Genomic DNA, 13,173 nt, shown 5'->3' on the forward strand with positions numbered 1-13,173 from the left:
GCAACAATATATATCGAGTCCCAGATAGATGGTACGAATTATCGAAATACCCTTGTACAGATATATATCGAGTCCCAGATATATCGAATCCCATGTACGGATATATCCGAAAATTTTCCTCGGGGGCTACTGCTTCCAAACCCCCGCAAAGGCCAAATCAACCAAATCTCCCCTGCAAGGGCCAAGTCAACCAAATCTCCCCCGCAAGGGCCAAAGCAATACCGTGGACTGACCAAATACCAGTCTCTGTAAAAAGTTTAGTGAAAAGTAGGGTCTTTAAGGCTCATATACAAGTAAGATCAGGCAAAAAGACTACTGCTCCAGCCACATTATATACAATGAAAACACAAATATACACCAAATGACCCGAACAACTGAGTGGCATACACAACTAGAGTGATGGAGAACTATATGCAATTGATGAACAGGAGAAGCCTCTAACAGCCATTATCTCAACTGATCACACCATTCGGGTGTCAAATGTGAGTCAATCCCAAGTGCAAATCCACAAACCCCAATAGAGAATCCGAACGCCTCATGCAGATAATTGAGTTAGCAATCTAGTGGTCTGGTTTACGATGCAACGATGGGTTTCCCTGTTCTTTCATGATTTGAAAACCCAACTGGCTTCTTTGCTGAACTCAAACATCCATGGCTGTGTGCACAACTTCATGGCCAAAAAGTTATTTCGCACTTCAGACAAGCAGGACTATTTTAGAAAGATCCACACCTTCAATAATATTTGGCAACCCAAACAAAAATCAGAAATTTACAAGGTCCCATTGTTCATAGATAACACTTGTTTGCCCTATCCATCTAAGACATTTACAATGTGTTCCCATACAAAACAGGTACAAACCAATAACATGCACTTAAATAACAGTTGCTCAAATGGAGGGCACTTATTACACAGTAATTTCCAAAAGATAATGCATTTAGAGGTACTCAGCACCATCAATCCATCGTTGGAAGGCCGCAAGTGTTTCACGAGGCATATATTCTGAGACCGTGTGCCCAGCACCCTGTTGAACAGTCACCTCATCTCTTGAGAACGTATAACAGTGAACTACATATTAGTTAAGTTCCATTGGAGGGAAAAAAAAACAAACACAAAATTGGTGGTGTTCATTCAGCATATAAAAGAGATGTGATACCGTTTGAGTAGAATGGGTTCAATGGACGTTTCATACCTTCACTGTGGCAAATAGTAAATTATGCTCATAGCGAATAGTATACCTGAAATCCAAAAGATTGATTACCACTTGTATGCATATAGCTGTACAGAATGTCCATACTATGCATGCATTCCCCCCTCCACACACACATATTCTCTCTCTCTCCCTCTGTTATATGTAAACTTCATATGGACAGGAATAGAGAGAATATGGATTGCTTCGAACTTTCACCAATAATACATTTAAGAAAATGTAAGATGCTTTCAGAACCTGTTTTGTGTGCAGTGTAAGCATAACCATGTAAGTATTCCATGATGATACTTTTGAAAGAATAAAAAGTTATACCCTGCTATTTGGTCCCCTACGAACCATGGTTGCCAACTCTCCAGCTCTGCATAATTCAATGTTCCTATCCACTCCAGAGTTCCAATATATGAAATAGCCATATCATGGTCACCACTGAAACAACAATAAGTAAATTAGATACTCACAAACCGCCTCTTTTCCTAGCCGTCTGATCAACCATTAGGCAAACACAGCTCTAGCTTTCTCACTGCCATTTAGACAGGGGTGTGGTCTGAATGAGATGTCAACCTCATACAATCGAAGTAAGGTGCAGTATCATGCCTTGCTGGAAGATGCAATTTTGATGATGGAAATTCCTTCAACAACTTGAAAGTCTATTTCCATTCCTAATTATGAAATTTAAAACTCCAAAAATGATTTAAATCGAGCATATCTATAAACTCTTGAAAGTTTAGAAAATGGACAGTCAAATATTACAAAACGCAGCATTTGTAGGACCCGAAATCCTTGTTTTGAATATCTACAGATTCAATACATCCCAAGGTTGAGATGATCAACTGGAGGGTTTTCTAGCATTGGAACAACTGTTGTTCGGAGGGTTTTTCAGGTGAACCTTACTTCTATGGTATGAAGTTAATGCTTTATATAAACTTTTTCATTTAGATAGACGCTATTAGATTGTAAATGATACATGTAAAGCAGAGGGAGGCAGCAGTTCGAAGCCAAATGAATGACCTGTAAATAAAGGCCCGATAACCTTTCAATGTGAGATTCAAATGATGTTGGATCACACTGATCTTTTCCTTTCGATATTTGAGACGTTTGGTGCACCTTATCCACCTTCCAGCAATTTCTTCCTATTAACACCATGCAATGATATGAACCAATCAAGAAAAGAACACCAAGCAAAGATATTACTATATGCAAAATCAATCAAATTATTACTACAATGGGTTGGTTAAACACTCAATTTCATTCACAATTGACATGAAACAAATTGAGGAAACAAAAAATTATAACCCATTGCTGTTTTGAGAACTGCCGTCTCTTTCAACGTTCTAGTATTCCAAATCAAGAGTATTTATAAGACATCAAGAACTGAATTATGTATCTTATAGTTTTCCGATAGATTGGATTTTTAGGGTCTAGCCCAATTTGTCCATGGATAACACAATATTATCATCATCAAAGCCTTTCTCCAACTATTTGGAGTCGGCTACAGAAATCTTGATCCGCCATTCTGCTCTATCATAGATAATACAATATGCATTAAAGATATGATTGGATTACTTGGATATGTTAATAGAGATTTTTTATCTAGAAAACAGTGAACATCCAAGAGAGTTTCTCCATAATTGTTTATAATATAGAAATCCTCAACCTTCTTCACAGCCATCATTGACAAACATAATTCTGCAAATGTACCACGAAGAAATGGGGGAGAAAGAGCTCGATGAGCCATAATATATTTCCATTTATTTCATCCTAGAGGCTTACAAATGAAAAGCAAGTCCCTCGATCGATTGGGGTCTGGCCACACAAAAACCCTTCACCAATAATAAATCAAGTTCAAAACTGGAGAGCACATGCCTAATGGATGCACTTGTCTATGCCCTAACCTCATACCACAAATCATGAATCTTCAACTAGTGGATTCAGATGAAACCCATGAAACTTGGGCATGGCTGGGAGCGAGTGCGCTCGGTGAATCCCAGGTCAAACATGTCAAGACTTGAACTTAAAAATAACTATTTCTTAAAGTTCCAGACAAATTCGATCAAGATTAGGATAGACATGGGCAAGGATCAGTCAAGACTCAAGTTACCCAAGACGGGGTTATCCAGAACTAGCCGAGTGTTTGAACATCGGTTACAACTTAATCTTTGGTCCATGTTTTTGGTTCTTTCTACTGCATCTAAAGTTTAAATAAATCAATAACTGTTCTTAGTATCCAAGCACCTCTCGACTGATCATAAAACACTATTTTGGTTGGACATAGCCACTTATGTATGAGTAGCCAAAAATAAATAAATTATGCTTTAGCCAGCTGAATTCATACAGATTTTCAAAGGTTATGTGCCAACTGAATTTAAAAAAGACGATCAAAGTCTAAATCAATGTAGTTAATGGGAACAAGACGAAGAAACCAGAAGAGTATGTCGTCATGTGTGTTGTTACATGCCTGACACAGACATGAACCCAAACAAAAGATTCCATAAAACACCAACCTATATAGTTTCTAACCTTCTCAACAGCCAACTCAAAGCAGATTACCCTATTCATGATCTACAAGGACCACACCTTATTTCCTCAAGCTGTCCTTTCCAGAAAGCCATCAAATGCTTTCCTCCAAGTAAAAATTGATATGGACCTCCAAAAAAATTTTGGGGTGGAGGACACTGTCCGGAAAACTTTCTTGGTCCGTCAACCAATAATAGCAGTGGATATAGGCAAGGGACCACGGGAACAAAAAATATTTTTCAACCCATAAAAATTGATTTCGATCTCCAAAAAAGCTTCATATGTCAAATGGAGAGTGCAAATTGGATCGTGGGTGCAGTGGATTTCGAGCATTCTTGGAGCTCCAAATCTTTTTTTCTTTTTCCTTTTTGTCTTTTTTTTGTTTTTTTTGTTTTTTGTGAAGGAGACAGATTTGGAGCAGAGGATACTGATCTGGAACAATTTCTTGGTCCATCACAATCAATAGTGGTGGATATGGGCCAGGGACCATGAGACTAACAAATATTTTCCCATATATAATAAAAGAGATAAAATTTGACAATAGAGAAATACACCATCACATGAGATCAATTGATGCAGCCCATAAATGAAAACAAGAAAATCAAGATATAAAAAACAAAGAAAATACAAAAGTACTGGTTCCCAGGGTATAAACTCTCTCTCTCTCTCTCTCTCTCTCTCTCTCTCTCTCTCTCTCTCTCTCTCTCTCTCTCTCTCTCTCTCTCTCTCTCTCTCTCTCTCTCTCTCTCTCGCTCTCTCTCTCTCTCTCACTCTCTCGCTCACAACTTTATCAAAGGCGGTTGTATTTGTATCAAAATTCAAAAGAGAAGAAAACCCTCTAAACAGGAATCTAAAATTCTTATTAGAATGCAAACTACCATAAATACAACTCCAAAATTTTACAACTCTAAAATAGCCAAAGATCCTATCACTAAACGTGGGTGCAATTTCAGGCCTAAAACAACCAAATTTGACAAAGTACATGGAAATAGAGGGCACAACAATGACTCGCACCAAGCATGGAGCGATCCAAACAGATACCAGATAGAAAAATTATGCCCCCAGAAGCTGACTACTCATTAGGAATTGCTGAAGACTAAAGGACAAAAGAAAATGAAATGCTGCCAAAATGGACGTACGTTTGCTGCCTACATGCAAAAGGCTCATGGTATCCATTAAGGGAAACTGACTTTTGCTGCCAAGTTATAATGAAATCATTGACAACTTATGTATATGGTAGTTCTACTTGCTTTCAAGTCCATATTTATCTGCACCTCTTCATAATTTTTTCAATCCAGAAACATGCTCAGGCTAGGTCCAGTTACTCGTCAAAATGCAAAAAGGTCAGACACTGAGGATAAAAGAAAGGAAATAAAAAGAAAACAAAATCCCAAATTTTCCTTTCAGCACCAAATTACTGGGGTTGGTGCCCACCGATCCTGATCCGGTTCGGCAACCCAGATCAGTTCGATCTGTGATCAGGCAAAATGAAGGAAAAGGCCAAAAAGAAAACAAAAAGATGGAAATTATGCTATTAAATGGTGGTTCGAACCTCCAAACTTTCACTTTCCAGCTGCACATTCTAACCAAAATATATGATACAAGCTTTGTATATTATTGATGGAGAGAAAAAAATATACATCCTTTAAAATAGAATGCAAATTTTAAAATAAGTATACGAGGGTTTTCTCCCATCTTGTAAAAGAAGCCTAAGGCTTGAGGCCTAGGTGGGAGAAAACCCTAGGGTTTTTCCAAAATTTCTTGTGTTTGACTTGTTTCTTGCTAATTTTATTGTTCCCTCAATTTTCCTTCATCGATTATATATTATATAAAATATGGAACCGCCGATTCCACCCTATAACCGGTATTGTACCCTACAGATTCCCAATTTGGATTGACAATTTTAAACACCAAAAGAACATAACTTTCACAAGCACCGATAGAGTGACAGTTAAGATATTACTTCACAGAAAAAATTAATACCGGCTGTGCATGCAAATCCCTCCTTGAAGATTCTGAGTTGAACAACACCACAGGCCGGTTACTATAATCCTGCCAATGCAACATAAGTAATACATAATCTAAGTTCCATGCATTGAGATAATTGACAAAAGAAAATAAGCATAACATTAAAAGTAAAAAATAAGAAACTATTTCCTGATATGAGTGGACCTAACAAATATTTCCAACCCTATTCAAAATTATACATCAGGAAGAGATTTCATATTGACACAGAAGACTACTACACGATTTTATTAAAAACCATCATTCCCTTGATATATAACTCACATAGCAGTAGATACTGTCTTGAGGATGTCTGTCCTGGAGGCGACGATGTGCATTTACATTTTCCAAAGCTCCTCCAATAGTTGTTCCTGGACAGTCAATTTTGTGCTCCTTTTCCTCATAGCTAATACGGCTGCTAATGCCCATTTCATAGTGGCAAGGTAGGCAAAGAATATGATACCGATTTATCCCGCCAGTATTCTACAACTCAATGTGGAGATTGGTTATTTCTCAAACCATGATAAAATTGATATCCAAATAGAAATATAGGAATTCTATATTACCTCCTGATAAGCTGCCATGTTCCTAAGACAATCAGGGTCGCTGGAGTTCCAGTAATTCCCTTGACAAGATATTCTTAAATCATTATATAACTTATCTGAAATGAGTCCAACTCGATGTGCAAAAGTAACCCCAGAATTGGTATCAATGGTAGAGTCAGTAAGCCCATTGCTTACTGAGTAACCCTGATATAACAGTAAATAAAAAATATCTTAAACCAAGAAATACTCGTGGAAGATTATATCCCAATCACTTTTCAGTACCACATTTTGTGTAAAAATTCGAACTTTAAAGGAAAAACATCGATTCTTTGTGAAACTGTGAATGCTGTTGATGGTCAAGTCTGATGTGAAAACCATATAGAATAGTTTAGTTCATACAGTAAGCAAAAGAAATCAGCTCCATTCTCAATCAGTTAAATTTAATTGTGAAAGCTAAAACAACATAGCGCCATGCAATCTTCTCCTACTTCTCTCTAGATGACTAAAAAGAACCATTAACAGAGTCATAGTCACTTCGTCATGTTTCTGAAAAGAAAATAAAAGTCAGTTACCTTGAAATTTAACTTTGGTTTCGCCCCTGCTTCTATTCCTGTATGAATAAAAAAAATAGTAAATTATCAACAGGGAGCCTAATTTGCACAGAGGAGTCATGCCATAGAACCATATATAGCAAACCCAAGCCTTACACAGAGGATTGACAGTCATAATCATGGAGAAAATTATGTAACATTTGCTCATTTTAATTAAAATTATAACATCTGACAAAACAAATTACAGATTTAACAAAGATCGCATTGTGCTACCTTTCGCAATTTCTAGAGACAAAACTGGAACATAAACTCCAGCATATGAGCTTCCAGCAACATAAAGTGGATTAGACAAGAATTCGGGGTATGCACGGTACCACTGCATAGCAGCACCATTAGAAACAAGAACATTCTATTATTTAGGAGCTCCAGGAAAAAGTATTGAATGACTTACCTTTAAAATGAATTCATATAGATCAGCAATAGTCTTGGAATCATCTGTTTCATAATCATCACTGTTGTCGGCGTAAGAGAATCCAGTACCGGCAGGTGAATCCACATATACAATGCTGGACACCTACAAAGAAGAGGAATTTAATAATGGATGTTAAGAGTTGAACAATTACATAGATTCAAATAAACACACGCATTGGATCATGTAGACATGCTAAAAGTTATCTACATGATAGTTTCACAGTAAAGACTGCAAGCAGAAGCTTCATGTTCAAATTGTACAGGTTGACAAGTATGAAGCTGTTTCAGAGCTCCAATCAAGAATTTTCACATTAGAAAAACAGAAGATAATGAAGACTTTGTTATGTTTCGACTACCTTGGTCCAAGAGAAAGGACTCAATTTCACTTTCACCCCATGTTTCATATAATCTCTATCATTGTCAATCTTGAAAGGACCTGAAATGTGAAATTAAATACATTTACAGAAATATAAATTTGTGCTATTGTTCAGGCCAGCATGTGTGTGTATGTGAGCATATGCGCATGCACGCACACACATACACAAGCACGTACGTGCTCGCACACACACACACATACGGAAAAAGTTCACAAGGTATTAAACTTATGCTATAAAAGTAAAGTGCAATGCAAAAACTCACCAGGAAAGGTTATTCCGATGCTAAAAAAACCTTCCAATTGACCATCTCAACCTCAAGATGGATGGATATAAAAAAACAGAATTTTAAGTCTTAAAAATAGTACATCTTGTAAAACATTTTCTGGACCGTCCGTTTTCAATTGTTTGTAGATCTACTTGATATACACTGTTTTAGAAGCCCTAAATTTCATAACTTGAGATGAAATACATTTTCAAGCAATTGTGAGAGTCTTAGACACCGAAACTGCATCTTTCAGTGGGGTTTGGAGGTGCGATTATTCTGATTGCTAAATGTGACTCTGTGTGTGTGTGTGTGTGTGTGTGTATATATATATATATGGTTATGTTAGGGCGCTCACACAATAGAGTAATTTATTAATTATCATTGTACTCAATACATTTTGGATACTTGTTTTGTACATGGAGCACCTTTTTAGTAAGGGCATTTTTGGTCACTAGGAAGGGTGTGACATCACCTATATAAAACACATTAGTGGCATTTAATATTCCATGTGGGTGATGTCTCCTCCCATATAAATGATGTCATACCCCTCCTAATAACAAAAAATACCCTCACAAAAAAAAGCTTTATGTACAACACAGCCATATAAGTGTCCAAATTTTGTTGAGTACAATGATAAATTACTCTACAGTGTGAGCACCCTAACATAACCCATATATATATATATATATATATATATATATATATATATATATATATATATATATATATATATACATATATACATATATACATATATACATATATATATATATATATATATATATATATATATATATATAGGAAAATGCTGAAATTAGCCCACTAGCTCATATGAACATAGAGCCTAACAACCCAGATTAATCTAGCCTGATCTGACGGTCACGACCTCATTTCGTGTTTGAATTTTGATTTTTTTTTTTACACATCCAAATAATTCAAAATTTTAAGTGTCCATTCTTATCATCAAGACGCACCTAATAAAAATATTTTAAAAATAATTCATAAAAAAGACCAAAATACCCTTGAAACGTTTCGAGAGTATTTTGATCAATTTATTACTTGAAAATTATTTTTTTGATATTTTTAGTAGATTATCCTATTTTTGAAGAACACACACCTAAGATTTCAAGTTATTTTGATTCGTACAAAAATTATTAAAATTCAAATACAAAATGAGGTCATGACCGTCAGATCAATCCAGATTCAATCTAGGTCGTTGGGCTCATATATTCACATGAGCTAGTAGGCTAATCTCAGCATTTTCCATATACATATATATATAATTTAATACCCTATAAGTTACATTTAGAAAACAGTGTGAACTATTTAAATTACCATAATTTAATTTCCCCTTTAATTATTCAATGTTCATAAAATGAGTAAGGAGTCCTTAGAATGGGTATTCTTCATATTTTCACTAAAAGACAAGGGTAATTATGGAGTGAAGGTCTAACTAATTTATTAATATAAATGCCCTTATCTATTAATGAATATTTCAAATATGTCATTCTCGATATGACAAATATACCTTTTATCTTGTAGTTCAAATATCAACACTACCATTTCTAATGACAAAAATATTTTTACTCATTTTATAGTAATGGAATAAAGAAAGGGGTTACTAAAGCAATTTTGGAAGTTCACACCCCCACCCCGTTTCTATATGTAACTTATAGGGTTTCACAAGGTATTAACATTAGGAAAACCTATCTATATATATATATATATATATATATATATATATATATATAAAGATACTACAAAATGCCTATAGGCGAAAATAAACAGTGATTTCGCCTACTCTCATCACCGTTCAAAGTTTAATCGCACGGTCACGATTGTTCAGTAGTGTTTCATTTTCCATTTTTTTCTACAAATCGAAATGACCTGAAATTTAGAGCATGTGTTCATCAAAAATAGGTGAATCTACGAAAAATATCAAAAAAATATTCTACATAAAAAAATTGACCAAAATACCCCCGAAAAGTTTCAGGGGTATTTTGGTCAAATTATTTTTCTGAAATTACTTTTTTATATTTTTATTAGGAGTGTCTCACTAAGATGTACACACGCTCCAAATTTCAGGTCATTCCGATTTATAGAAAAAAAATGAAAAAGAAACATTACCGGATAATCGTGACCATGCGATGAACTTTGGACGGTGATGAGGGTAGACGAAATCACTATTCATTTTCGCCTATAGGCATTGGGAAGGATTTTCCATATATATATATATATATATAGATTAACAAACTTTTCAAAATACAAAGGTTAATGACAAAACGTGTTATGAAGATATATATATATATATATATAGATCAACAAACTTTTCAAAATACAAAGGTTAATGACAAAATGTGTTATGAAGAGTGGATCTATTAATTATTTGGCTTTTTTTTTAAACAAAGTTATTTTTTATGGTAGCTGCTCATTAAGTAAGGGTGAATGTATAATTATCACTCCATAATTACCTTTGCCTTTTAGCAAAAATAATAACGATACTTTCTTTAATGATAAAAGTGCCCTTATTCCTTTTAAAGATATTGAGTAATTAAGAGGACAACTATGATAATTTTAACAGTTCAGACCCCTTTCTAAACATATAAACGGAAAGCACTTACAAACACTCATAGGTGAAGTTCTATAGTACTTCACTCACGGCCCATCACCGTCTAGAGTCCATCAAATGGTCACAATTGTCTCATAGTATTTGAAAATAATTTCTTTTACAAATCCGATTACCCTCGTAAGAAAAATAGAGTGCATGTTATGAAAAACTAACAAAGCATCATCCAAAAAATCAAAATTATATAGAAACATATTTATAAATCGATATACACACAAAAAAAATTTATTTTTATCATTCTTTTACTACTTTGCACCTAGGCTTGGAAGGTGCCGACTCCAGCCAACTCAGCCAATACCGGACTTGACCGAGTTTTAAGACCTTGCTTTTTAACCACAAGGACCACAAGGAGTCATTCATATTCAAGAGAAAAATAAACATAATTACCTTCATCATCTATCAATGAACTAGCTACAATCTATGAACAAACAATAGATAAGCAATGGGCACCATTATAGAGTTAAAAATGGAAAAGATTATTTTTCACAGTAAGCCACAATTAAAGATAAATTTCTAAGTACCAACCAAGTAAGTATACAACAGCATTCATTCCTGAACAACCAGGACCACCATTAATCCAAAATACAACTGGATCTTTTGAGAGATCACGCTCTGAAGTGGCAAAGTAGTAATACAAGTGCTTTTTATTTACTTGATTTCCCAAAGTGATATACCTGAAAGATTACAAGCATTTAGGGTTATATCATACAATTGGAACCCGACTGTTAACAAATAACATAAAAACAAAAAAACAAGGTAACTCCCACAAAGTAAAACAAGCACAAAAAACCTAAATCCGTACACCAAGACCATTAATGGCAAGGTTTTCCTAATATATGTTGATTATATAAAAAAAGCAAGAGATTATTTAATTTCCTTAACTATGATTAGAAAGGAGAAGCAATTGCTGAACATTAACGCAGGTCTCAGAACCCCTGAAAGTTGTTGAAGTCAATGGAATGGAGGAGTGTTAGAGAGAGAGAGAGAGAAATACCCCGCGTAATGCTTAGAGGGGAGAGGGCCATCAAAACCAGGAAAGCGGAGAACCTCGGCCCCATCAGGCGCCGATTCAACAACGCAGGAGCAGAGGAGAGATGCGATAATAGCGATGAGGAGTGGTGAAAATGGGGAGGAGAGAAAATGAGACATGACAGTGAAGAGTGTGAGATTCAGAGAGCAAGACGGTTCAAATCGAACCCAGATTTGTAGAGAGAAAGAGAGCAAGACAAGGTTCTAAATTGATCAAGAGAAGTGAGAGAGAGAGATAGTTGCGTACCGGAGCGAAGCAGCGACAGCAAAGGAAGCAGCCCGTCACCGGTGGCCCCACCATTTGTACGGCTAAGATATGCGTTGAAACCAGAGAGAGGAGAAAATAGTTTAAAAAAGGGTAAATTTTGTGGAGAACCTTAATTCCCCATCTTATACCCGCCTTCTATTTTTATTTGAAGCAGCACAAAACGATCTTTTAAATTTACCGCACCTTTGGACCTCCTATCACTTTTGATCGTAAAAATAACTCTCAATAAATATTTTTCTAATATTTTAATCTAAAAAAACGTTTCAAAAAACATTTCAAAATCTTTTTTAACCTACCTCATTATATCTCCCACCACGTTATATCTTTTAACTAAAAAAGTTTTAAAAATAGTTTTTTATTATATTTTTTTACCTTTTCAACCCCGCCACATTAAGGGCTCCTTCTCTCTCGTATTAGGTTGAAATAGTATAAAATAGTTTGTTGAGATTAATTTTTATTATTAAAAATAAATAAATGGGGAAGATAAGAGATGAGGGAGTACGGTAAAAATCTTTAAAGATTTTTTTATACCACTTGAAAAAAAAAATAGAAAGAAAGTTATCACACCCCAAGAATTTATAATACTGTTATTCCTGAGACGTGACAGACAAAACATATATACTTCTATTGATAGGACAAATTTACACTGGCGAGGTCTTATAAAGTAACAAAAGAAAGCTAGCACAACAACAATATCTTCCAAGGTTGATCTTGACTAGCACTCAAAATGAATCCGCAGTTATCCTGAAAAAATGTTTACCATAGTTTGATGAGTTTGGCTACTCAGTAAGTGATCATCATAATCCTAAAAATAATCATGATTGAAAGATATCAATATTTTTCAAAATGAGATCTATTAACAGAAATGCATCAACAGTTTCACTTTCAATAAATGCATAATTAAGTATAATCCGAGTAATTGAAATGCTTATAACACTTTAACGGTAGTACATAATTCAAAGGATTTCACAAAATACCCTACTGGCGTCCCAAAGTAAGTCACCTATATACCTCATCAGCGTCCTGTTGGGTCCACTTAATCCCTATCGGCAATCCAGATACGTCCACTTAATCCCTGCAGGTCCACTTATACCTCACCGGCGAACCGGATGAGTCCACTTAATCCCTACCGGCGTCCCAGATAGGTCCACTTATACCTCACCGGCGAACCGGATGAGTTCACTTGCATACTTAAATTATTTCTAAATCTCTTTAAACATTCGAAAGCAGCAATATCATGTACTCAACATATCACTGAAATCATTAATATGAATTTCACTTAAACCATTAATAACAGTCACTCTCTATAACATTT

The 13,173-nt window shown here is 35.2% G+C and overlaps 1 protein-coding gene across 8 annotated transcripts; it reads right to left on the reverse strand.

The window, feature by feature from the left end:
* Positions 1 to 712: 712 nt before the first annotated feature.
* On the reverse strand, positions 713 to 12,085 carry LOC18433744 (serine carboxypeptidase 1). 8 transcript variants are annotated; one of them, XM_020666758.2, is made up of 13 exons: positions 11,838 to 12,085; positions 11,087 to 11,235; positions 7,650 to 7,729; positions 7,274 to 7,396; positions 7,096 to 7,198; positions 6,844 to 6,881; positions 6,293 to 6,475; positions 6,012 to 6,209; positions 5,706 to 5,774; positions 2,217 to 2,338; positions 1,521 to 1,634; positions 1,191 to 1,236; positions 713 to 1,022 (listed from the first exon to the last, which is right to left on the reverse strand). In XM_020666758.2, the coding sequence occupies exons 2-13, from the start codon at positions 11,109 to 11,111 to the stop codon at positions 936 to 938; spliced, it is 1,188 nt and encodes a 395-aa protein (XP_020522417.1). In that variant the 5' UTR covers positions 11,112 to 11,235; positions 11,838 to 12,085; the 3' UTR covers positions 713 to 935. The 8 variants fall into 8 exon arrangements, with proteins under 8 accessions (XP_020522417.1, XP_088710242.1, XP_006843888.2 ...); XM_088854116.1 differs by having other exon boundaries at positions 713 to 1,044; XM_006843825.4 differs by lacking the exon at positions 11,838 to 12,085 and adding an exon at positions 11,556 to 11,760.
* Between the last annotated feature and the right edge of the window lie 1,088 nt (positions 12,086 to 13,173).

The sequence above is a fragment of the Amborella trichopoda genome, chromosome 12, assembly GCF_054954075.1.
Source record: "Amborella trichopoda isolate Santa Cruz 75 chromosome 12, AtrichopodaSantaCruz75HAP2 v2.0, whole genome shotgun sequence".
In the NCBI taxonomy this organism is placed as follows: Eukaryota; Viridiplantae; Streptophyta; class Magnoliopsida; order Amborellales; family Amborellaceae; genus Amborella; species Amborella trichopoda.